The 26,396-nt window shown below is 31.7% G+C and overlaps 1 protein-coding gene across 1 annotated transcript; it reads right to left on the reverse strand.

The window, feature by feature from the left end:
• Positions 1-3,177: 3,177 nt before the first annotated feature.
• On the reverse strand, positions 3,178-26,396 carry LOC145062878 (cytochrome P450 704C1-like). Its single transcript, XM_079010466.1, has 6 exons — positions 26,066-26,396; positions 20,965-21,180; positions 20,566-20,853; positions 7,864-8,196; positions 7,380-7,583; positions 3,178-3,508 (listed from the first exon to the last, which is right to left on the reverse strand). The coding sequence occupies exons 1-6, from the start codon at positions 26,372-26,374 to the stop codon at positions 3,323-3,325; spliced, it is 1,536 nt and encodes a 511-aa protein (XP_078866592.1). The 5' UTR covers positions 26,375-26,396; the 3' UTR covers positions 3,178-3,322.

Consider the following 26,396-nt stretch of genomic DNA (forward strand, 5'->3'; position numbering starts at 1 on the left):
GCTCGTTTTGAGGTGTTTAACCTCATTGGAGTGTAATGTTCCATATGATTAGTGAATGTATCTCTAAATGTATATATATGGACATTATTTCATTTTACATAGGGACATCGCGAGTTATCAAACCCCGAACCAACGTCTAGTATCCAAAACCGACACGTTTCCGAGTCCGGTGAGTTCATACCCCTACCTTTTTCACTGTTTTTCACTATTTTCAGGGGGGAACACAAGCAAAGTACAAGGGTTTTCTTGTACTCAAAACTTATTTTTCATGTGTGTGTTTCACATTTCTTATGCTTTTATTTCTGATATACGTAACTGATAACCAGTAGATCATACAATTCACTTAAACATTTATTTGTGAAATGGATTTTATAAACGGTTATGTTTTATATATATTTCACAAATGGTTTCCACATTTTATCAGTTAAAAGCATGACATTATAACACATGAACAATATAATTCGTACACTGTCTTGTCCTTGGTAACATTCCACAGAGATACGCGAATGGAGGATTATACTATTATTACTAGTAAATTTGTTATTCCTTATGATTGGAGACACGTCCTCGGCGAACACTCCACAGAGATACGCGAGTGGAGGACTACACCCGTAACCAGAATCTCTGGGATTTAGAGAGCGTGACTTGAGTGTATAGATCTATACGGGGCTGACTACCCCACACCTGGCTGCTAGCTACAACCGCACCAAAATGGTTCAAGGGTGACGAAAGTCATAAGGATTGTGGACCACTTATTGCCACAAGGCTGTGGACTACTTATTGCCACAGGTTCAATCTTTAGTATGGTTATGGAACTCGCAACTAGGATAACAGAGATTTACTAATAGTAATAATGAATCACATACTACATTTTACAGATAACCAAGATTCAGTTTACATCTTTTACATATGATAACCAACCTTCAGGAAGGTATGGGACCTTCCTGGGAAATCTTGTACACAACAGGGTCTAACAGAATACATCTTTTACAATGAAAACAAACACAGGAAAGCATGGGGCATTCCTGGGTAACATACACATAATCAGACAAGAGTAACCAACTGAATAACATTACATCTTTTACAATAACTACTCTTCAGGAAAGTATGGGACTTTCCTGGGAATTCACTGATACATTAAAGACATAAAACAATGTATTGGATAACCATACATTACTCTTATGAAACAACAACCAACTTTTAAGAAAATATGGGATTTTCTTGGCGTGTGTTACATTTTCAGAAACAGAAAGGAAACATAAACATTTTCACAAAACAAAACTGCTTATGAACTCACCAGCGTTATGCTGATTTTCAAATTGCTTGTGTTCTCAGGTCAACGATAGTACAGGTACCCGAAGACTTACTTGGTTAAGGATCGTGTGCGTGCAAGGCTCGTTCATTTTGTTTATATCTATATTATGTATCACAACTGTATAAACTGTGTCTTTTGAAACAAATTGTAAAACTTTTAATATGTAATGTAATGTTTGTTTCACTTTACTTACTATGTACATTGGAATTGATACTCAACGTGGAGTCAACCCCGGAAATGTTTCCGCCTTCGGTTTTCGGGGTGTGACACTCTCCAACTACAAATAAGTTTAACAAAATTTTTTAATCTTTTCTCATCATGCTTCCAAATGTCAATACTATTCTCCCTGTTTTTTTTTTTAAATTTAAAGTGGTTTGCTTTTTTAAATTTTTCTTCTAAATATTATGGGTTCTTTTTACATCTTTTTGAATGTATAATCATACTAGATGTGTCGTTTTCGTCGGACTCGGTTTTGAGCAACGTGTCACACCATTTGCATTTCCTATGTTGAACGTTGTCAACCTCAAGTTCATCATAACCGGCCCAACAAGCCGCTCTTTTGGCATATATTTTTCTTCTTTGTTGTTAGACCTTTTCCATGTTTTTTGTCAATTTTAGTGTTATCAACCAAAACATCTTCGTTATCAATCTAAAACATAATAACAAAATGATTTTAATATCATAAAATAGTAAAATATGTTCTTTAACATTGAAATACAATCATTATTCTAAATTACAATAAGACAATGATTTACAATCACATAATACATTGAAATAGATTAACAATTTTAACATAGCATATTGTCTTTAATATGATATAATAGCAATGAACTTTCATACATTAGCATTAAACATTCAAATCTCAATAAGTAATATCACATAATAGCACTTTGAAAGAATAACATCATAACAATTAAAAGAATAAAATTTGGAGACTTCGAGTAGTAGATTAAGATATGATGCTTACTTGAGTTTGTTGACTTGGAACCTAATTTTCCATGATTTAGAATGTAGATGGAATTCGATTTCGTGATAGTAGAGTGTAGGTCGAATTCTTGAATGCTTGACTTGATTTTTTTTGGTAATCGATGACAATAAACAAAGGTGTAGAGGAGTTTTTTTTGTGTTGCAAAGCCGATGAATCAATGACTCAATGGAATTGAATCAAGTGCTTAATCGATAAGAGTGGGAATGATGATCGACAAGGGTGAAACAATGATCGACTACATCAAACGATGATCAATGACTTTTTTTTTAAACTTCGATGATTGGGTAACACGGGATACGACAAATTTTTGTATGACGAGATTGGATCTTAGTTGGCTACGCAATACGCACGACCCAAGTGACTATTCATTTCCTGGGTTGGTCTTTTTGGTCCGATTAAACCTTTATTTCAGTTCGGGTGTTCGGTCCAAACGTACATCCCTATTTTGGACCCCATCCAAAGGTTTTTGCAAACTACAAGGGCCAAATTTGCAGTTTTGTCTAAAATTAATAATTTCATACTACCCCGTTCTATAATTTGGTTCCTATTATAAAACATCATTTCTTATATTCTATAAAAAGTGACATTGTTGCATCAATTGGAAAAACTACTAAATATTCTTTAATAAATAAGTAATTATATTCTTGAATAAGATTTAATTTTTATAAATAGAATATATATAGTTAGTTTGGTGGGTTGACCCGTAAACTCAAACATGTAACCCAACCCAACCCAACCCATGAAATAAACGGGTTAATAGGTTCAATGGTCAAAAATCTCAACCCTATGCATTCTATTACGCCTATGTCGATCCTTTTACCTTTTCAAAAGCAACACCATTATTCACAAGACTTGTGCAAATCTTTATTAGCAACATCATTACATTCCCATTTAACATACAATTACATATTTTTTTTAATAAAGCTTATTAAATTTCTATTTTAACGTATACGTTTTATAAGAGCAAATGTATAAGCATCTTATGTTCACAAAGTTACATCTTAAATTTCACAATTGACTTAACCAAATCTCTTGAAAACACGAATATCCAATGGACCATCGATGTGAAGATTGATTGAGGTTTTGTACCTTGGTATCCTGTTTACGTCACTTAACTTGAACACAAAACAACCTAACAAGATAGAAGAAAATATTTTCATCTGCATATATGCGAAATCTCGACCCAAACAAGTCCGTGGTCCAGCCTGTGTATGAAAAATATGAAAAAAATATATGAGGATTAATTATACAATGAAAATGTACATCAAGATGTACTAAATACAAACTTTAATAAAATTACTCCATTACAAGAGTTGTTCATACTTGGGATTAAAACAAGAGAATTTAGCATTTTCAATTAAACATCTACTCTAATAAATGAAGATCCATTTTGCCACATGTCACTCTCTCATAAGTTTTGACACTTGTTATTTTATGGTATTTTTAATATAAATAATATCTACATGTCAATTTCTAGATTTTTTAATTTTTAAATTTAAAAAGCCACATAATACATAGAGCTATATAAGTAAAGTATTAAATGTAATAAATATGATCTTAAATTGCAATAAATATGCTTTTCCTTCCTTATTTTAAAATTTAATTTTAAAAAATAGTTAATGTTTACATTTTGATATTTAATTTTTTTTAATTGATCCATGTAATACATGAGTTTCACACCTAGTGAAAAAATAAAAGAAAAGACATGTGATATGTGATGTAACCTTACTATAATAAACATATCTTTTTAATATTATTATTTGTAATTTCTTATCTACAATTCAATGGCATAATGTAATAATGAGATTCAAAATTATTCTCTTCTTATTTTGAGAATATATTAGACAAGATCGATTCGAATAATTTTTGTTTGAATTAAAACATACGAAAAGAATTGGAAAGATACAAAATGGGCCATAGACACAAGGTATTGCCTCGACACAAGGTATGTGGGGCCTAATCCAAGGTCTACAGTGCTCAGTAAAATATCTAAAATATAGTATGTAATGCTCTAGTGGAAGGTATGTGGTACTACACTATAGCTTGTGATGTGCATCCAGAAAGCTTATTCAAATATTGGTATCTATGGTTTGTTGACACTGACACACAAGTAGTTTTTAGATCAATTTTTCATTACACATAAAATCTACATCTACATTTTTAATCATAAACATAATGTATGTATTACGGTTGTGTATTTCCTATAACTCTAATAAAATATCTTTGTACTACGTTTGTGGATTAGTCGATCATTTTGATCCTGTGAACGATGTAATTTCCTTGTGTTATTGGTTTTTTCACTTATTTATCATGTGAGTTGTGTGTTTATCAATTCTTGATCTTAACAATTTTATTAGTGCTATGATAGTTGATGTAAAGGTTAAAGATCAATATATTTTAATTTCACAATGTTGGCATTTGGCATATGTAAACCAAAGATTATATCTATTAGAAGAAGTTATGTAAACCCTTGTGCAAAAACAAACATGAAGCGGTGAAGAAGGAGGGTTGGAACCTGTCTTTTATCAATAGGATCTTGGTGTTCATAGATTGTCATTAGCGAACCATGTTGTGTATAACATTGTGAACGAAAAGACAAAATTGGTATTTATCAATGTGTTTCAAATATGTACAAAAGGCGCTTGGTTGTGAATATCATTTTCTTGGTTCAACAGTTGATAAATATAAAGGTGAGGAAGGTCAATCAGTTACAAATCATGTAAATAAATATAATGTGTTCCTATCTAGGTTAGTATCAATTGAGTTTCAGTTTGAACTACTAAGATTACTTTTGAAGAAATTTGCAATTTAATACTTGGTGAGTATATTCGTATAAAGGATTCATACCGTCTTCCAACAATCCATTAAGTACCAAGGACTAAGGAGTTATAATCCAATAGAGGGGTTAATGGTAGAGGAATAAAAAAGGTAATGAAAAGAGGTCGGTCTAACAATAAGAAGTATATTTCATTTTGGAATTGTATAGAGAATAGTTACTTCAAAAACCAATGTCAAAACTTTTATAAATAAAGGCAAGAGGGAGATGAATATGGCAGCAAATTATGAGGATCCTTAAATTTTTTAGTTTAGAAAGTTTGATTGAATCCGAAATTTTGAATTTGCATGCTTCGTTTCATGTTATCCATTGAAGAGTAGTGATGTATAATTTTAGGCTTTATGATGGGAAGGTAAGGCTAGTGTATAACAAGCACATTTATGTGACAAATTTTGGGGATATAGTCCTTTACACTAATCTAGGTACGAATTAGAAAATGAACAATGCCATATATATTCAAGTCATAAAGATTAATTTTGATATCAGTAGAGTACTTACATGATAATGTGCATAATGTTGATTTTAATGACTAATTGTAGATGGTAACGAAGAATAACCTAATGGTTACTCAAGGACATAAACAAGAAACATTATATATAGTTGAATTTCCATAGATGTAAAAAATATAATTATTGAATAGGAAACACAATATACTCTATGAACCAAAGACTTGGGCATATGAATGAGAAAGAGATGAATATGCTACCTTCAAAGGGGGAAATTCCATATTTCAAGAGTAAGAGAGTTAACTTTTGTGAGCCATGTGTTCATGAAAAAAAAAATAAGATTAGATTTGCGAAAATGGGACAAACACCCTAGGAAGGGAAGTTTAGGAAGTAGTAGGTGATTGTGAAGGATCTACATATACATGGATCACAAAGGATAGTGGGAGTTTAGACAGTAAAGCAACAAATAAGGTAGAGACCAGAACTCCCACCACCATAAGATGTAGTAGAGAAAGAAGATATTAGTCACATATTCTATTTCATCAAATTAATTGTTTATGAAAGAGAATAGGGATTCAAAATATTATCTAAAGACTTTAAGGATAAAAGAATTCGTATAGTGGAAGAACACAATTGAGGGTGAGTTATGATTATTTAAATAAAATCAAAATTAGTCCTTTTTTAATTTACCATTCGGGATGAAAGAACTACACAACAAGTAGTTATTTCGAGTAAAAGGTGAAGTATATGGAAGTAAGAGGTGCAGGGCCATATTTGTAGTCAAATGTGTCAACAGAAGATGAGATTTTACTACAATAAGATATTCTCACCAATTGTAAGGACCGCCATAATTATATAGGTTCTAGGTATTATAAATGCATGTTGTTTACATAAGGAGATAATAAACCTAAATAAAATATACTGTATTGAGACATTGACAAAGATATCTCCATGGAACAACTAGAAGGCTTTCAGATAACTAGAAGAAAAATGCTATATCTAGGTTGAAGAAATGTTGTGGAAAAAACTCCATGACACTACTAACTGAATGATATTAGTTATGATATCATAATGAAGGATATTTTCCCAAAATGAAACATAGTGTCTATTTAGAAACAAACAAGGTATAAAAGAGGTAGTAAGGGAGACAGAGAGAGAGAGAGAGAGAGAGAGAGAGAGATCCAACCGTTAGTTCTGATATCATTTTGAATGATATTTTCCCATAATGAATTTCTACTCACAATATCAATCATATATACAAATTACATATGCATGTGGGCTATACATAATGGAATATATATATATATATATATATATATATATATATATATACGGTTAGGTTATTTTGTTTTCACTATCTTTTGTGTGCATGTATGATTGATTCTGTACCAATCGTTTTAGTTATTTTAAGAAAGTAATTAATGCATATTACATGTTGAAGATATAATAGGTATTAATTACATATTAAGCATTTAATATGCATTAATTACTTTCTTAAAATAACTAAAATGATTGGTCCAGAATCAATCATACATGCACACAAAAGATAGTAAAAATATTTGAACCTAACTCTCTCTCTCTATATATATATATATATATATATATATATATATATATATATATATATATATATATATATGTGTGTGTGTGTGTGTGTGTGTGTGTGTCTGTGTGTTTTGTGTATGCAAGATAAAGAGAAAAGTAATTATGAAATAGAATTGAGATAAAAAAAACCCGTGAAGATTTTTTTTTAATTTAAAAGGTTACCCTTTTATACTTTAGAATTACACTAACCTGAAAAGCTGTAAATTTAAAGGGGTTCTCTGGATGGAAATTCCCATTTTCATCAAGCCATCTTTTTGGTTTATATTCATGTGCATCATCTCCCCATATGAATTCCATCCTTCCCATTGCATATGGCAAATATGCTACTACATCCCCTTTCTTCACATGATAACCATCAGGCAGAACATCATCTGAAAAACATATCTTTGGGTCCTATATAAAAAATTATAATCATGTCAATGCCATTTTACCTAGCAACGAGTTGGTATAAAATATTGATTTCATTAACAAATAAATAAAATGACGATACATGGAGAGACATATTTAGCCTGATAGTGTCGTGTGTGGCTGTGCAACCTTTAACATATCTTGTAAGAAAAATATTGTTTCACAACTCAACACATGACAAATTGAGATACTGGTTCCTGAAGTCTTGTACTGATTAGAACTCAAAATATGATAATTTAAACATGTGTTGAAAAACATCCCATACCAATGGCAAAGCAGGATAGAGTCTGATAGTTTCTGTCAAAGCTGCATGAAGATATTGCATCTTTTTTAAGGCACCCTCACTCACATAAGCTGCAAAATCTATAATGTTTTTTATTTCCTCTTTCACTTTGGTTGCTTCTTTGATATCCTTTGCAACCTTCTCTTGAACTTCTGGATGTTTGCAAAGCAAGTAAATAAACCAAGACATAGTAAGCCCTATAGGATCTTTACCAGCAAGTACATAGTTAAGTATTATATCTCGTAGGTACTTTGGGTCTTTATATTTCAACTGCAAAAACCTCGATAGGATGTCTTCATTCCTCGATTCAGTTATCTGTAAATTCATAGCCAGATGAAATAATTCCATGCCTTCTTTCATTAATGTCAAGTGTGTACATATATATATATATATATATATATATATATATATATATATATATATATATATATTAAGGGAAGGGTTATTTGGAAAAAAAAAACCCAAAAAAAACCCAAAAAATGCATAAAAAATATTTAGACATCACAAAACTTTTTTTTGAATTTTTTTATGAAAAAATCGCATATATTTTTATAAAATCGCTGAAAAAAAATCGTTTTTTTTTTTTGGTTATTTTTCAAAAAAAAATATTTCAGCGAAATTATAGTAAAAGTAACGATTTTTCGATATAAATAGTAAAATAAAATTGGGGTCTCTATATTTTTTATGCATTTTTTTTTTTATTTTTAGGGTTTTTTGTTTTCAATAGAAACTATATATATATATATATAATGACAACTATGAAAAATATAAAATTAATGGTCCTTTAAAGTCTTAGGGGGAGGTGCTCGGATGCTAAGGATGTCTCAGATATCATCAAATAGAAGATGACGAAGTCCTTTGATGAAGATGTTTGCAATATAAAAACGGGGGAACATAAGATGTACTCACACGTCATCGCGACAAATATTAGCCTGGACAAACTAGTTATCAATTTAAATGTTTTTCATGAGTTGATGTTGAAAAGTGTTTATATAGATATAAATTGCACTAAAATTGTTATAAAAAATTAGGGTTGTTATTGTGAGTAGTGAATGAAGTTCAAGAATCATATTACTTTACAATTAAGACTCGGAGACAATATTTGCAAAGCCTCAGTTAGCTTCTACGATGAAGCATATGATAGTGTCAGTTGTGTTTTGGATGACTATGAAATAAGATTATCACTAAAAATGCATAGTACCCAGAAGTTGATTTGCTGGTATCCAAACACTCACTTAGTTGGCATCGTTGTAAAAAACAATTTGAGTGGATATATATATATATATATATATATATATATATATTTGTTAAGATATAATCCAAAAGAGACATGTTTGACAAGAATACCAAATAATTTGTTTCGAAGCATTAGAGTGGTCGGTGCATGGATCATATATGTGTGATCAGACATGTTTGACAAGAATAAATGTTGTTATGACGGGTAAAGGTGATGTATTGAAAGTTCCCCGAAGAGGCTTCTACATTGTGATGAATCCGTTATAGGGATACCATTGCTTGAACCAAAGTTAGAGGTTGTATCAACCGAAGTTTGAAATGGTTTTATGAGGGTATGTCAGTCTACCCAATGTTATCCTTGGCATAATGGGCCTTACTAAGAAAAAGTCTATGAGGCGTACATGTAACTGAGATGCCTAAATATAAGTTGACCAAGCCAAGATCATCTATGAAGAATTCAAATGTAATTACTACGACTAAATATTGCCAGAGTGTATGGGACAATGTAATGAGGATAATGTATTCCCCTTAAAGTAACAAATTGTTAGGTTATTTAGGTTGCGTTTAGTTACCGAAAAACAATTTTCATTTTCCGTTTTTTGTTTTCCCTTTTCGATTTTCGTTTTCCGTTTTCATTTTTCATTGAAAAATTTAGAAAACATGTTTAGTTAAACTTATTCATTTTTCATTTTTAGTTTTAGAAAATTAGAAAACGTGTTTAGATGTGTATTTTTCTACAGAAAACAGTAGCGGTGGTAGTGTGTGGGTGGGGGTGGTGACTGTGACGGTAGCGGGTCGGCGGCAGTGGTGGTGATCACAGGCGATGGTGGTGGCGGCAGCAATTGTTTCAGTGGTGGTGATGGCGGTGACAGCGGTGGTGGTGGAGCTAGTGATGGGTTAGTGGTGGTGGTGGTGGTAATGGTGATGGTAAGTCGGTGATTGTGGTGGTGGTGTTGGGTGGGTGGGGGTGCGAGTGTGTGTTTGTTTGTGTGTATGTGTGTGTTTAAGGGGGTAGGTGTAGGTTTGTGTGTGTATGTGGGTGTGTGTGTCTGTGAGGGTGGGGGTGGGGGTAGGTGTGGGTTTGTGTGTGTGTGTGTGGGTGAGTATGTATGTGTTTGTGTGTTTATGGGTCGGTGTGTGTGGGTGGGTGGGTATGTATGTGTATGTGTGTGTTTCTGGGTTGGTGTGTATGTGTGTGTGCGGGTGGGTGTGTGTGTGGGTGGGTATGTATATGTGTGTGTGTGTTTGTGGGTTGGTGTGTGTATGTGTGTGTGGGTGGGTGGGTGTGTGTGGGGGTGAGTATGTATGTGTGTGTGTTTGTGGGTGGGGGGTGTTAAGGTGGGGGTAGGTAGAGATGGATGGGGTGGGAGTGGGTGTGTGTTTATATTTTAGAAAAAATTTGGAATTAGAAAAATGTGGAAAACAATGATAATCAATTTTCCAAAAATTTCCAACTTCTTTGTAATTTTAGAAAACGGAAAATTTTCATTTTCCGTGAAAAATTTAGAAAAATAGACGAACTAAACGCGTTTTCAAAATTCTCATTTTTCTTGGAAATTTTTTCCAGAAAACGGCCCATTTTTACGCAACTAAACGCACCATTAGGTTTTCCAAATAAAAGAATTCAAATAAAGCTTGACTGGATAAGCAGGAGTTGCATGTGTGGTTTACTCGGTCATGAGCTATCTGTTTAGATTAAGTATTATCTTTGTTTAGATTTAGTATTCTCTGGTTTTATTGTTATTTAGTTATTTTCTTATTTGTATTTCAAGCTAGTCGGCCTCATGAATGAAGTATTCCATTTTGTGAGCAAATATCAATTGTTACTTCTTTCAAATTGGAATCAGAGCGAAACACTTTCACCAAAGGGAAGCAACCGTGAATGACGATAAGGTGAAGGTTCCAGTCTTCAAATTAAGTATTATCTTTGTTTAGATTTAGTATTCTTTGGTTTTATTGTTATTTAGTTATTTTCTTAGTTGTATTTCAAGCCAGTCGGCCTCATGAATGAAGTATTCCATTTTGTGAGCAAATATCAATTGTTACTTCTTTCAAATTGGAATCAGAGCGAAACACTTTCACAAAAAGGAAGCAACCATGAATGACGATAAGGTGAAGGTTCCAGTCTTCGATGGTCACTATGAGCACTGGAGTGAGATGACTGAAAATTTGTTGTAGGTGTAGAACCTAACAGATCCCGGAATCAGAGAGCCGACGGTCGGGATCACTCAGAGCGAAGCAGAAAAGAAGAAGCTGGAAGAATTGCGAACAAAAGACTTACAAGTCAAGCACTACTTGTATCAAGTGATCAATCGAGTAACCTTTGAGCAAATCTTGGATAGGAAGACATCCAAATAAGTGCGGGATTCCATGAATCAAAGGTTCGTTGGGAATGAAAGAGTGAAGAGATCGATGTTGCAAAAGCTCCGAAGAGACTTTGAAGTGCTCGAGATGAAGGATAATGAATCTATACCTGATTATTTCGGTAGGGTTTTGGTGATATCGAATCAAATGAGAAGCAATGGGCAGTCGATGACTGATTGCAAAATAGTTGAAAAAAATCCTCAGAACTCTAACTAATAAGTACATGTACATGGTGGTCTCGATTGAAGAATCAAAAAACATTGAGGAGATGTCCATTGAAGAATTGCAAAGCACCTTGGTGGTTCACGAACAAAAATTTAAAAGGGTAGGGAAGGATGATGATCAAGCACTGAAGGGAGAGGCAAGTCTCTGTCCAAATGGTCGTGGAAGAGGAAGAGGTCGATCCAATAATAGAGGAAAAGGATGAGGTCGCGGACGTTTGTCATTCAATAAAGAGACAATAGAATGCTATAATTATCACAAGTTGGGACATTATTCATACAAATGTCCTCATACCAAAGAAGCCAATTATGTTGGTTTTGATGAGAATGAGGAAGTGATGCTTATGGATGAGATAGATGTGGAGGAAACAACTTTCATGGTAGATGAAAGTAACAGAAGCAAAGGAATGTTGTGGTTTCTAGATGCAGGTTTTTCCAATCATGTGTGGAAATAAAGAGAGATTTGTCGATCTAAACTCTTGATTCTCAAACTCTGTGAAGTAGGGCAATAACACACATATGACTGTGATTGGAAAAGGGGGTGTGAAACTGTTCCTAAATGGATCAATGTTTGTAATAAATGATGTCTACTATGTACCGGACCTCAAGAACAATCTCCTCAGCATAGGACAACTCTAGCAAAAGGGGTTGTCTTTTCTCTTCCAACAAGATGTATGCAAGGTGTTTCACCAAGAAAAGGGTTTGATTTTCAAATCATACATGAGCACTAATAGGATGTTCCCAATAAGTGAAGAAACAGATGCAGTCATGGAACAAAAGACAAAAGGATGTATGTACACAAGTGATGAAGATAGTTCTAAGTTATAGCATGAAAGGATGGGTCATCTTGGCAATTCAGGCATGGAGATACTTCAAGTGAAAGGAATGGTTCATCTTGGCATAAGGGTTGGGTATATCTGTTGCCAGAAAAGTCTCAAGCTTTTGAAAGCTTCAAGCAATTCAAGAAGAAAGTAGAAGCTGAAACAGGAAAGGTCTGTTGGGTTTTGGTATACTACAACATCCTATGGTGCACATACAACCCTAAATACCTTGGATCTATGTTTTCACTAATTATACATGCAAATGGTTTCCAAGGTATTAATCTTACAACTACCATGCATTTAACATAAAAATATAATATACTAGTTAACATGACATACCTTTTGATGGAGCTTGAATTCTTGGTGTATTTGACCTTAAAGAGCTTAGCCCCAATAGTGTGGAAGCCTCAAATGGAACCACAACACACCATGGACAAAGGATGAACTTGAGAGAGAATTCCATGCACACAAAAGACACCATGAACTCTAAAAAGATACAAGTGGCGATTTTGGGCAATGAAGTATCTATTTATATGTGGGATTTCTAGGGTCATGGATATAACCCAAATCCATACCCATAGGTTTATAATTCATGGTTCATGTGGCCCAACTCTTTATGTATCCATACATAAACTTGGTCCAACATGGATCATAAGCCCAACACATATAAATATAACTAATTATCATAATTAGTCCCCATATATTTAATTAGTCTCTTTCGACCACTAAATTAATTCTTGATTAATACTAATTAAAACATATGATTTCATATTAATATATTATTACTTATAATATATTAATAAATCATAAATAACCTTCTCTCAAAAGTCCATCCTAACAAATTGTCCTGATGATATGCAACCCAAATGGACCATGCTACTCTCGGGTCGAATACCTACCAATAATAGTTATGGGCTTAGACACTTAATCCAACAAGGTCGTCAAAGCATTTCGAACAGATAGAGGTGGTGAAGACTTATATGATGAATTCAAGACATTTTTCTTAGAGCATGGCATCAAAAGGTAACTCACAACCAGTTCTTCACCCCAACAGAATGGGGTAGCTGAACGGAGAAACACAATTTTCATAAATATGGTCGTATCAATGATTGCAGCCAAAAAAATGGCAAAGAAATTTTGGGGAGAGGCAACATTATGGAGTTTTTATGCTTAAACAGGTGTCCCACTAAGCCCTCACAAACATGACACCACAAGAAGCTTGGAGTGGGATGAAACCAACAGTCAGCCACTTTCGTGTTTAGGGATGTCTATCATATGTTCATATCCCTAAACAGAAAAGAACTAAACTCAATGCAAAAAGTTCAATTTGTATTTTGACAGGAGTCAGTGAAGAATCAAAGGCATACAGGCTGGTAGATCCACACACACATAAAATTGTTATAATCAAAGATGTCATCTTTGAAGAACACAAGTCTTGGACTTGGAATCAAGCTGAAGATGGAGAAGATGGGCAAGAAATCATATGGGGTGATTATGACTTCATTGATGATGACTATGAGTTTGTAAATACTCATCATCTTAATCAAGATCATGAAATGATGCAAGATGAAAACACAAATCAACACTCTAGTCCCATGATTACTAAATCTGCTGCTAGTCCTAGCATTCCGATAATCGAAGAAAGGAAGAACTTAGAGACTAAGAAGACCACCTGCTTACTTATCTGATTATTTTGTAGGTGATGAGGAAGAAGTAGAATTCGATGAAGATGAGATGATGTCTGCTGATCTCCTACACCAAGACCCTGTGCATTATGAAGAGGCAGCTAAGGATGAGAGGTGGAAGAAATCCATGGATCTTGAAATTTTTGGTATTGAGAAAAATCAAACATGGCAGCTGGTAGATCTGCCAAAAGAAGCCAAATGCATTGGTGTTAAGTGGGTTTTCAAGACAAATCTCAATGAAAAGGGTGAGATTAAGAAACACAAAGCAAGGCTTAGTTGTGAGGGGATATAGCCAAGAGTATGGCGTAGACTATGAAGAGGTATACGCCCCAATTTCTCGAATGGATACAATTCGATTAATAATTTCTCTTGTTGCTCAAAAGGGATGGAGCATTTACCAAATAGATGTAAAGTCAGCTTTCCTCTATGGAAACCTGGAAGAAGAAGTGTATGTGCAAGAACCACAAGGTTACGTACAAAAGAATCAAGGACACAAAGTTTAGAAACTCCAAAGGGCTCTATACATGCTAAAACAAGCCCCTAGGGCATGGTTCAGCCGAATTGAAGCATATTTTGTCAAGGAAGGTTTCACTAGAATTAGATTTGAACACACTATGTTCATTAAAATGACACTAGATGGAAGTTGTCTTTTTGTTAACATTTATGTTGATGACCTCCTATACACAGGTAACAATGAGCAGATGCTGGAAGATCTCAAATTCTCAATGAAAATGGAGTTTGAAATGATGGACCTAGGGAAGATGAGATACTTCCTATGAATAAAAGTTCTACAAAGCACAGCTGGAATACATATTTCATAGCAAAAGTATGCAATAGAGATGCTAACATGGTTCAACATGTTGGATTGCAATGCAGTCATCAATCCGATTGTTCCTGGGTGTAAGTTGAAATTAGAAAAAGACGAGCCTGTGGATGAAACAAAATTCAAAAGCTTAGTGGGAAGCTTAATGTATATCACAGCTACAAGGCTAGACATTTAGTTTGTGATAAGCTAGATCAGCCGTTTCATGTCTAAACCCACCACTACTCATTTTGTAGTATCAAAGAGGGTGTTACTCTACATACATGATACTTTGTACTATGGTATCTGGTACAAGAAGGGAGGAAGTGGTTCAATGGAAGTATTTACAGACAGTGACTTCTCCGGAGATTGGAATGACCGAACAATACTTATGGGTACTTAATTTTATGGGATGGGGCAGCGGTCTCCTGGTCATCAAAGAAACAGAGCATCATTGCACTGTCTTCGACTGAAGTAGAATATGTGGCAGCAGCAGCCTGTGCCTATCAAGTGGTGTGGATTCGAGGAATTCTTGAAGAACTCGGAATTAAACAAGGAAAGGGAACAGTGATCAGGTGTGACAACACATCTACAATTAAGCTCTCGAAGAATCCAATGTTTCACGGCCGAGACAAGCACATAGGAGTAAAATTTCATTTTCTTCGAGACCTGGTTGGAAAAGGAACAATCGAGTTAAAACATGTTGGAACGAAGGAGAAAGTAGTGGACATCTTCACAAAACCTCTGCATCGTGATATGTTTGTCAAACTAAGAGAGAAGCTTGGAGTATGTTCATCGGAGGACAAACTAGACGTGATTGTCTAGTTTGGGGGAAAGTTTGTTGGGTTATTTACCTTTTGCATATAAAAGAATTCAAATAAAGCTTAAATAGATAAGCAGGAGTTGCATGTGTGGTTTACTTGGTCATTAGCTATCTGTTTAGATTGAGTATTATCTCTGTTTAGATTTAGTATTCTCCAATTTTATTGTTATTTAGTTATTTTCTTAGTTGTATTTAAAGCCAGTCGGCCGCATGAATGAAGTATTCCATGAGAAAATATCAAGTGTTAGTTCTTTCACAAATAAGCAACATAACAAACATAGTAATAGATAAATAAAGATTCATTTCACTTTGTATGTATGTAACTGTTGGTAGATACATAGTTTTCAAACCATTAATACCAAGATTGAGGCACTTGTTTGAGACCATATAATGATTTCTTGACAAAGAACACATAATTTAGATAGGAGTGACCTCGAAATTGCAGAGCTTGAGACATATATATATATATATATATATATATATATATATATATATATATATATATATATATATATTATCTCATAAAAATAACTATTAAGAAATGTGTTTTTTTACATCTAGTTGGTGAATTGTTAATGATTTAAGATCGATATACTTAAGACTATGCTTATTTGTCATAGCTTTAAACACATGGCTAATTTTTCAGTAAAATCTATTCCAAGTTGTTATTGTTGGAATAGTGTCTAAGGCTGTAACTATATTAGGCAAGTATTTGACCCGGTTGTGCATGGTCCTTTTGGGTTGCCTTCACCATAGCAACTTGACAGGATGATTTATTATGAGAGAATAAATATTATTAATATATTATGAGAATAATATAAGGAATAATAATATTGTTATTTGATTAATATAAGTCATAAATTAATTAGTATTAATTTGGTGACTTAGAGAGATTAATTAAATAAGAGGGTATAAACTGTCAATTGTTTGATAGTTACACTTTAGACTGTAAATCCTTAAGTGATAAGGGTTGGACGAATTCTAGGGATTGGGATAACTCAAATCGTTCAAGGCTTATCTATGGTAAGGATATGGATTGCTTTAAGGAAAGATTATCCAACTAGGGTTTAAAGGTGAAACCCTAAGGAGTCTACAAGTATAAATAGACCCCTAGAGCAAGGGGATTCGGTATATCTTCTAAGGAAAGGAAACCCTGGCCGAATTTCTTCCCTCTCCTCTCTCTCAAATCATCCTCCTTGCTAGTTGGTGTTTGTAAGCCATTAGAGGAGTGACAATTGTGACTCTAGAGCTCCAAAACAACAAGATGAAACAAGAGATTCAAAGGTAAACTTCTAGATCTGATTTTGTATTGTTCTTATACCTAATTAGTCATTAGAAGTCTTGGATTCAAAGCATGTTTAATTAGAAAGCCTATATCCAAGCATTAGGGTTTTGCATGCGCACATAGGAAAGTTCTTATGGCTAAAACCCATCAGTTATGATTTCTCATCACCAAAAAGTCACACTTTATTCAAAATTGTAACTTGTTGATTATAGTTTATGGAAAGAGGGAGTGACATAGACATCAATGATTTCATAAGATGGATTTCATTTTTAATGTATCCGTGTTCGTAATTTTAGTGATAATTTTGGAGGATATGATATGAATAAGGAAGGTAGACATTCATAAGGCATGGTACCAAAAACTGGTAGATACATGAGAATGGGATGATAAAGTATGGATGATGTTTGTTGAGTACTCTTACCATGCGTTCGGATTTACCACTTATGGGGAGAGGTGTATGGACAAGAAAAATGGAATTCAAGCCATTATTATAATAAAACTGAGCAAATGAGTGATTATTGTACTTAGTACTATTATCACATTAGAAAGTTTCTATGAATTTTCCAAAATCATTCTAAAAAATGTTTCTTAAGTCTAGAAAAGGGGGACATACTTGAGGTTTATGAAAAGCGGAAAATTCCAAAGAAATTTTGAGAAATCATCAAGGAAAAATATGTAAAAATGATATCCCCTAAACCTAAAGTACGGCAGGTCCTTAAATTACTATGCACAATATCAAATAGAAGGAAGTTAGTGAACTTAAATCATAAAATAGTAATTTAACTTGTGCTCAAGAATTGAAAGATTGATGTATCAGAGAAGGAATAAGTCTTTTCACAGTTATAAGAAATAAAAGTGTTGTTTGTAAGCGAAAAAAACTATTTCGGTAGAGATGGACAAGGCGTCGGTGCCACAAATCTTTAAAAAATCGGAAAATATTTGGATTGTAATCCTCCTTCTTCATTGCTCCAAGTTTATTTTCGGCTAAGGGCACTTGTAAAAAAACACTAAATGATTTCTCACATAGAGTAATAAATGAAAACAAAACTATCAACATAATAATTTACGTGGTTCACAAGATGAGAGTGATCAATTATGTGCACGACATAAATACTAGTTGGTTGACTTAAACTGCCAATAAGTCCAAGCCCATAAATTTTACGAAAATGGACCATGATGAAAATGAAGGCAAATCTAATATAGGAACTAGCACATAATTAGTCTGCCTAGCAGTTATACAGTCAAAGGGTAAATTAGTTTCCACAAATTAATAGTTGTTGTTGTGGTCCTAACCTATTATTCTTCTTTCGGGTACAAGCTAAGAAATTGTTGGATATAAACAATATGGAATGCTACAAGTATATTGGGCCCAAGGTCAATGGAGATAAGCACTCTCTTATTGATGTTGTCGGTTGTGGTTGTTGTTCGACTTGGGGAGGAGCTACATACACCTTTAGTGGGTCCTAGGACCTACCCAAATTTTAATATTATCCAAAAATTATATAGTTGTTTGGAACCTATCTTGTTGTATTGGGAAAATTTAAGGACCTGCCTAATTTTAAATGAGGGAACCACCTTGTTTTCTTTTCAAAATTCATCATTGTTTATGACCTTGTTTTATCCACTCTTACTGCTCGCTTATCCGGTTTTTCCATCACGACAACATCACGTGATATAAGTGGCAACCTTATGATGTTTTGACAGAAAATGGGTGCCCTGTTAGCACTATCTTTGCTGTTGTAAAGGACATAGAAGTGAGCAATTTTATAGAGGAGTTGTGCATTTGTTATATGGTTTTCCACATTTATATAAGTGCCAATATGGATTGTTATTCATAGACTAGTGGTAGAGGATTTGATTTTTGGATCAAAGTAGAAAGTCCATTGTAATTCTTGTTGAGACCTGTAATTAATTGAAACAAGAGACGAAGTTCAGTAATGGTCACATCAACGGTATAGAGTTGGCCGACAATGAATTTTAGCTCTTGCAAATAGGCTAATACATTTGGGAAATCATGAAGTCCGATTCTCAAAAATTCATGCTCTTAGTATATGTCTCTAGAGTTCTTATTTACTTGTCTTAAAATATGTTTGGAAGACAATCCTAAGTTATTGAGCAATGGAATCGAGAAAAATGATGGTCTGGAGAAGGCTAGTAGATTTGTTACAACAAATTCATTGTAAGGCAATGTTGTCTAAGTGGTACTACTGCTCTTTTACTTCAACAATGAAGGAAATGAGGTCATTAGCAGTTGTCTAAGCATGACCTCTTCTCATCCCGTCTTCACATCAGTAGTTTTTGATTAATGGTCAGCAAGAATAAACTCCATGTTGTCTTTACCCCGTCGAAAATAAAAAATTTGATGTTGGAGAGTGTAACGACAACGTGAAATTGATTCTTCATGGACATCAAAAAAGAACATTCAATGTAAATATGGGATGGGAAGATACCGTTAGGGAAAGAGGTGTGGAGAAGGTAAATATGAATTATATAGTACCATATAAGTTAACACCTTACCTTATTTCATTTATATCAATTATGTATATACAATATAGTAACCCTAGCTCTAGGGGCAAGTAAGTTATCTACATGTAACTATGCAAGTTAATGATAACTAGGATAAATATAATGACTAATAAGTACATAGGGTAAAATTCATAGCTACCAAGAGTAAATACTGTGTTTCATTTAGGTAAAAATAAATGTGAAATGATACTCTCTACCTGATTAGGTTCTGTCTATGGTTGTAAACGAACCGAACGTTCGGTGAACCATTCGGAGGAAAGTTCATTTACATTCGTTTATTTAGTAAATGAACGAATATGAACAAAAATTCTCATTTATTTAGTTAAATGAATGAACATTAATAATGGTCTCATTCATTCATTTATGTTCATGAGTGTTCGTTTAAGTTTATTTCATATATGTTCAATTGTTTTTATTACATAGCTATATTATGCATTCGTTAATGTTCATATATTTTCAATTGTGTCTATTTATATTTTTTCATTTATGTTCGTTCGTTTATGTTCATTTAACATGTTAACGAACATAAACGAACGAACATGAACACCGTAATTTTTAAACGAACGAACATGAACAAGAAAACTTGTTTGTTTATCTATTCCTATTCTTTTGTTTGTTTGGAGAACATGAACAAACCTTTGTTCATGTTTGTTTGGTTCGTTTACAACCCTACTTCTATCTATTGACAAATGGTAAAAGTTAGAAGAATGTTGGTAGGTTTGTTGGTTGTTGGTTATTCGTTTTAACATTACATTGAATAATGTCAATTAATATGAGATAATCATAATATGTGATATATAGACACAAATGTTATTAAAACTTTATAGCAGTAACCATATTTTATTTGATATGTTGAAAAATTCTTCACAATGATGAAGATAGTCTTAGTATTTTAATATGAGAACAAAAATATAAGCTTACCGAAAAATCGGTTGTGTTATGAATTTGTTCAGACTTGATCTGGATCAAGTTATAAACAAACTCATCAACAACTTTCATATTTTTCTTTAATTCTGCTTCGGACCCAATATTAAAATACTTCTTGATCTTCCAAGACATGTCAAAAAATCTTCGACTTGTCAACGTGTTTGCGTCATCAAATGCACGACTGAATCTTACAGCTTGTTTACTTGAACCCCATATGTTGTCAAGATCAATTCCAAAAGAAACTTTAAATATTGAATCTAGCGTTGCTTTCATGAACAAATCCTGTATAAACGTGTATCATGAATATATATATATATATATATATATATATATATATAATCAATGGGTATCTAGTTGGTGAATTAAATATTAATGACAAAACGAGAATCTTACATATATATCGATTTTATGGTTGTTATTTGCTGCTTCTAACAATATGTTTCCAAGTTTTATGGCATTCTTCCTGAAAATCACACTGCTAAAATTTCTCAAGACTTTTGTAGAGAATTCATGACTCGATACCTTCCTTTGTTCTCTCCATTTCTCCCCATCAACTGCAAATATTCCATGACCAAGTAGATCCTCTAGAAGGTCGTGGGTATAAGTTCCCTACAATATTTTTTGGAAATATTTTAATTTCTAGGGGAAATGTAACATCAGGGACATGTGTAACAATCTCTCAAAACGTAAAGCCTACAACATTAACCCTTTAGTGTGGAAAAGATCACAATAAAACTATTCGGTTCTTGTACATATAACATTTTTGTCTGGACAAGAGCATAATAAAACCATTCACTCTTGTATATATAACCTTTTAGTGTAGACAAGATAATAATAAAACCATTTGATCGTTATCTATAAGACCAAATAGAGAAAAATCTAAGGATGTAATGCTCAATTCAAACTAGTTTTTGACAATTAGAAAATGAAAAATTATGTATGTACAAAAATGACATGAAAGTAACGATTCATCTCCACTAAAAAACATCAAAGTGGTCCAACAAACTATATGGTAGTCTTCATCTATCTTAAATACGATCAGAATAGCATCTAAAAGTATATGTCTTTTAAATCATTTATATGTTTAATTTTGTATTAAATACCAAGTGTATAATCTTGGGTTGTTTAGTCTTATACTCTTATATTTCGTTTGACATGATTGCCGCTACTGATATTTAGCAATCGGGTATTGCACTATGCTGAAGTCTAGGGTCACAGTTGTGGTACAATGTGTGGTGTCGTATACAATGTGTAAACCGGTTAAGGTTGATGTGCAGTATGAGCGACAGAGTGCGGAGCTTGGTCCTAAGGTTCACATTGCTCGGTTCTCCGGTGTGCAATGCTGAGTTGCAAAACTGTGTTGATCGGCCATACATGATGGTGAAATCTTTGGCTTTTGTGGCCTTGGCCCACAAAAGTCTTGGGTCAAACATTTGTAATTTTAAGGAGATGTTATTGTACCTTCATTACGTACACATAAATAGTGTGTGACGACTGTAAATTCTACGTATATAAAAAAACTAGGAAAATGTGGTGGTAATGTGTCTATTAAAATTACTTAATTATAATTTAGAAAAATATATATTGCTGAAAACCGTTAGTCATAGACATTAGTTATGCAACAATAATTTGTACACTAAGTTGATAAATAAAATCCAACTTCTTTGAAAAATATTATAAGATAAACGTACATTACAATCACCTTTTGAAATGTTTTTTACTCGCGACCTATACATAAATAAAATTAAATATAAGTATCGATTTAGTGTTATTTTTTACCATTGTTAATTTTAATTAATTTAAAAAAAAAATTGATTGAGTTTTATTTTTAACTATTATTATGATTAGTTAATTTAAAAATACTTTTTTACTGAGATTAATGCCTATGGAAACACATTTAGTGAAATACAACAATATCTAAAATATAAGAGAAAATAAAACATAATAATAATAATGCAAATGTTACTTGTTTCATACATATTGTTACGGAAAATAACTTCATATACAATATAAAATTCATTATTTATATAGAAAAAATATGTCTAAAAATATTTTTAAGTCGATTAAAATGACAAATCAAATATTTTTAATAGAAAATAATCAAAGGAAGGTAGTCTATAAATCATATCAAATATGTAAAATAAATGCATGTCTACTTATTAGATAAAAACTTCTAAATTTTATTACATTAAAGAATAATTATAAATAAATTCATCTATTAAGATCTACCCTAATAAATAAGAATGATTTTGCCACATGTCCTTCTCTCATTCAATTTGCCACATGTCATTTTGTCATAATTTAGAGATATATTTATTTTCCACTTGTCATTTATTTCATTTTCCATTTCTAATATATTATTAATTAGTTTCCATAAATTAAACCTACCATAATGATATTAATTTCAAATTTTAAATTTTGAATTTCAATTTCAATTTCAAATAAATTTACAGTTTAAACCTTTGTGTTTAACATTTTATTATAATTAACCTGTTTAGTATATGGGTTTGATAACTAAACAATAATTTTAATTTATTTATCTTTTGCATGTTTTTTTCTCATAATTTTTATTTATTTCAAATTTCGAATTCAAATAAACTTCTTATTTAATCGTTTCTATTTAACATTTTGTTTTAATCAACCCGTATAATATACGGGTTTCACAACTAGTGATATAATAAGTACAATGATCTTATATTAAATATTTAGAATAAGGTCGTTTGAGTTTGAACATTAGTTTTGTATTACTTTCCATTGAGGGCTGGTCATATGCATTACTTATGGTAGATATTTACTATATCGTCATATTGTTTTTCATTAATATTTAATTATTCGTTATATATTATTCCTTCCATCAATGAATGCGTAACAAATATTTTAAATATTTTTGGTTTTCGTTTAGTTAATAGATCGTAAAATGACAACAAATAAAATAGTGTTCATGCCATCTATCATCCCCTAACAAACAATATAACTATTTTAGGTTTTCATTTTGTTAACAAACCGCAAAACAACAATAAATAAATAGTTTTTAAATAAAAAATAGTACAAAAAACAAATATTAAAAAAATAAGATATTAGAAAAATATTAGAAACGATATTTACGATAACAAATAAGATATTATTCATCTTATCTATCATCGTCTAACAGATATTTTTATTATTGTATGTTTTCGTTTTGTTAATAGATCGTAAAAAACCAACAAATAAACTAACTTTTAAATAAAAAATAGAATCGAGAATGAACATTAAAGTGACAAACAAAACATAAAATCTAATATTAGAAACAATAAAAAAATACAAAAGAAGATTAAAACGAAGAAAATGAATAAAACTAAAAACATAATAAGAATATACTTTACCAAAATGTCTATAAAGAAACAAAGTTCTCTCAATGTCTTAACTGCGGTAATAGATTTTTGCATTTTCTCAAGTCATCTTTTTCTTGGATCTTATTCTTGAAAGGGTGAACAAAAATCGCATAGTAATTAAAATTAACCGCAAAAAATGCATAAACCGCAACCGCAATAAAAACTGACGGTGAAGTTCTTTGTTTTTCAAAACCGCAAATTTGCGGTGCGGTGCGGTTATAAGTTTGCAAAAACCGCACTGCACCACATATATTATATACAATTTTTTTTTTATTAATTATGAATATATTAAATATTAAAAATAAGACAACTTTCATGAATGAAAGAATGATAAAATTCTAGAAGACAAAAATGTTGGTTTTTTCGTATGTTTAACTTTGGAAAATGATGAAATTTAACAATTTTAAGATATTTATTGTTAATTACTAATGATTTAAAGTTTTTTAAGATATTAAGTTGAATAATAGATTTGAGAAGTTGGTTTTGTGGTATTCTTCATTTTAATTAGAGATAATTTGAAAAAATAAACTGTTATAACATTGTTTTGTTTTATGCCTTATGTAGGATCTGGGGATGAAGATTAAATGTAAGAAGAGTCAGATGAGTAATTTTGTTGAGCGGTCATGACTTAAAAATGCAATGTGACATTAGTAGATGAGAGCGTTAAACATCATAAAAGAAATACATTAAGCACTACAAAGTTTTCTAATTTTAATATTTACAGCACTTTGCGAACTAATACTAAAAGTATCTCAAATTTTAATCTACACATACACATTTTTAAATCTTAATGGCTTTTAGCTATTAGTTAAACGTTTATGTTAGAGAATAACATCATCATGGTAGTGGTTTTATTATTTTTATTTTTTTTAATTGATCCTTGTAGTCCTTCGTTTAAAAAAATACCTAAGAAAGGAAAATATAACATCAGCACGTTATTATTTCAAATATGTTCAAGATTTGGTATGAAACACATGATAAAGCTTGTTTGAAAATAAAAATGAAGGCATCGCTACATTTACATTAAGTTAATATTCATATTAGAATTACTTCAACAATACACGTATACAACATTCATTGCAGAATAATAACATAAACATAATGTTTTTATGTTTTCATATTTTTACTATTTTTATTTGAACTTATATATATATATATATATATATATATATATATATATATATATATATATATATATATATATATATATATATAGAGAGAGAGAGAGAGAGAGAGAGACACACACACACACACACATATATATATATATATATATATATATATATATATATATATATATACTAGTTTATAACCCGTGTGAAATACGGTTATAAATTTATTAAACCTTCATATTAAAATATCAAAATTATTAATCAATTAATTAAAAAAATTTATTACTTAAAAAATATTTTTTTAGTTATATAAAATTATAATTGTTGATTTAAATAAATCGTGAAGTTATAGCACTTTATAATCTGTATTAGTTTATTTTATTTTCTAATCTAATGTTATTAATTTAATATAATTAAAATGAAAATATTTAAAATTTGAAATTTAAAATGAAGAGTCATACATTAATTTAATGTAATTAAAGTGACAAATTTAAATTTTTAAATTTGAAATAGATAATTAATAGGTCGACAAGTGACATGATAGGTGACATACAATATTAATGATGAGTTTTAATATTGTGACACTTGTTAATATGACAATAAACCTAGTCATTTATTAGAATAAAGATATATATATATATATATATATATATATATATATATATATATATATATATATTCAGTGTATTAATACAATTACTTTTATCATATCAACCGTATTAATCGTTTTGTTCTTAATATTTTTTCATACTTTATTATCTATTATCACAATTTTACTCCTAACATATACCCGAGAAGTTTATTCAACCATATACACCTCCATTGCCCCCACTCATCAAGTAACTATCAACCATCCATGTTGTTACAGTCCTACCTACATTCATATATGGACCCTATAATGTCGGCCTTCCATCCACATTTAAAAATCATTTACCAATTACTAAATTTGAAGAAAGTAAGCTTAACACAAAAAACATAATTATAAACATTTAATTCTAAAGGCGGATATACCTTTCCATAATTTTCGAAATTCGTCTTGAGAATATACTCCACATTCATCGGATCAGTTGTATAGATCTCACCATTGAAAGGGCTTATCAATCTATAAGTTTTGTATTTTTTTGCAAGATTGGTCAAGTAATCATGCACCGTGTTGAAGTGGATGAACAAACTAAATACCGTCCCAGCAACCGGATGATATTTCTTTGTCTTCCTCCCATATGTTTCTTGTTGATTGTAAGCATATAAGAAAACAAGAAGAAAAAAAAGAAGTGCGAGTATGATGATTAGATTTGATAGAAAATCCATGTAAGACGCCATGTAAAGTAAGGGAATGTATTGT

This window comes from Lactuca serriola, chromosome 7, assembly GCF_051521515.1.
Source record: "Lactuca serriola cultivar US96UC23 chromosome 7, Lser_US96UC23_V15, whole genome shotgun sequence".
Taxonomy (NCBI): Eukaryota; Viridiplantae; Streptophyta; class Magnoliopsida; order Asterales; family Asteraceae; genus Lactuca; species Lactuca serriola.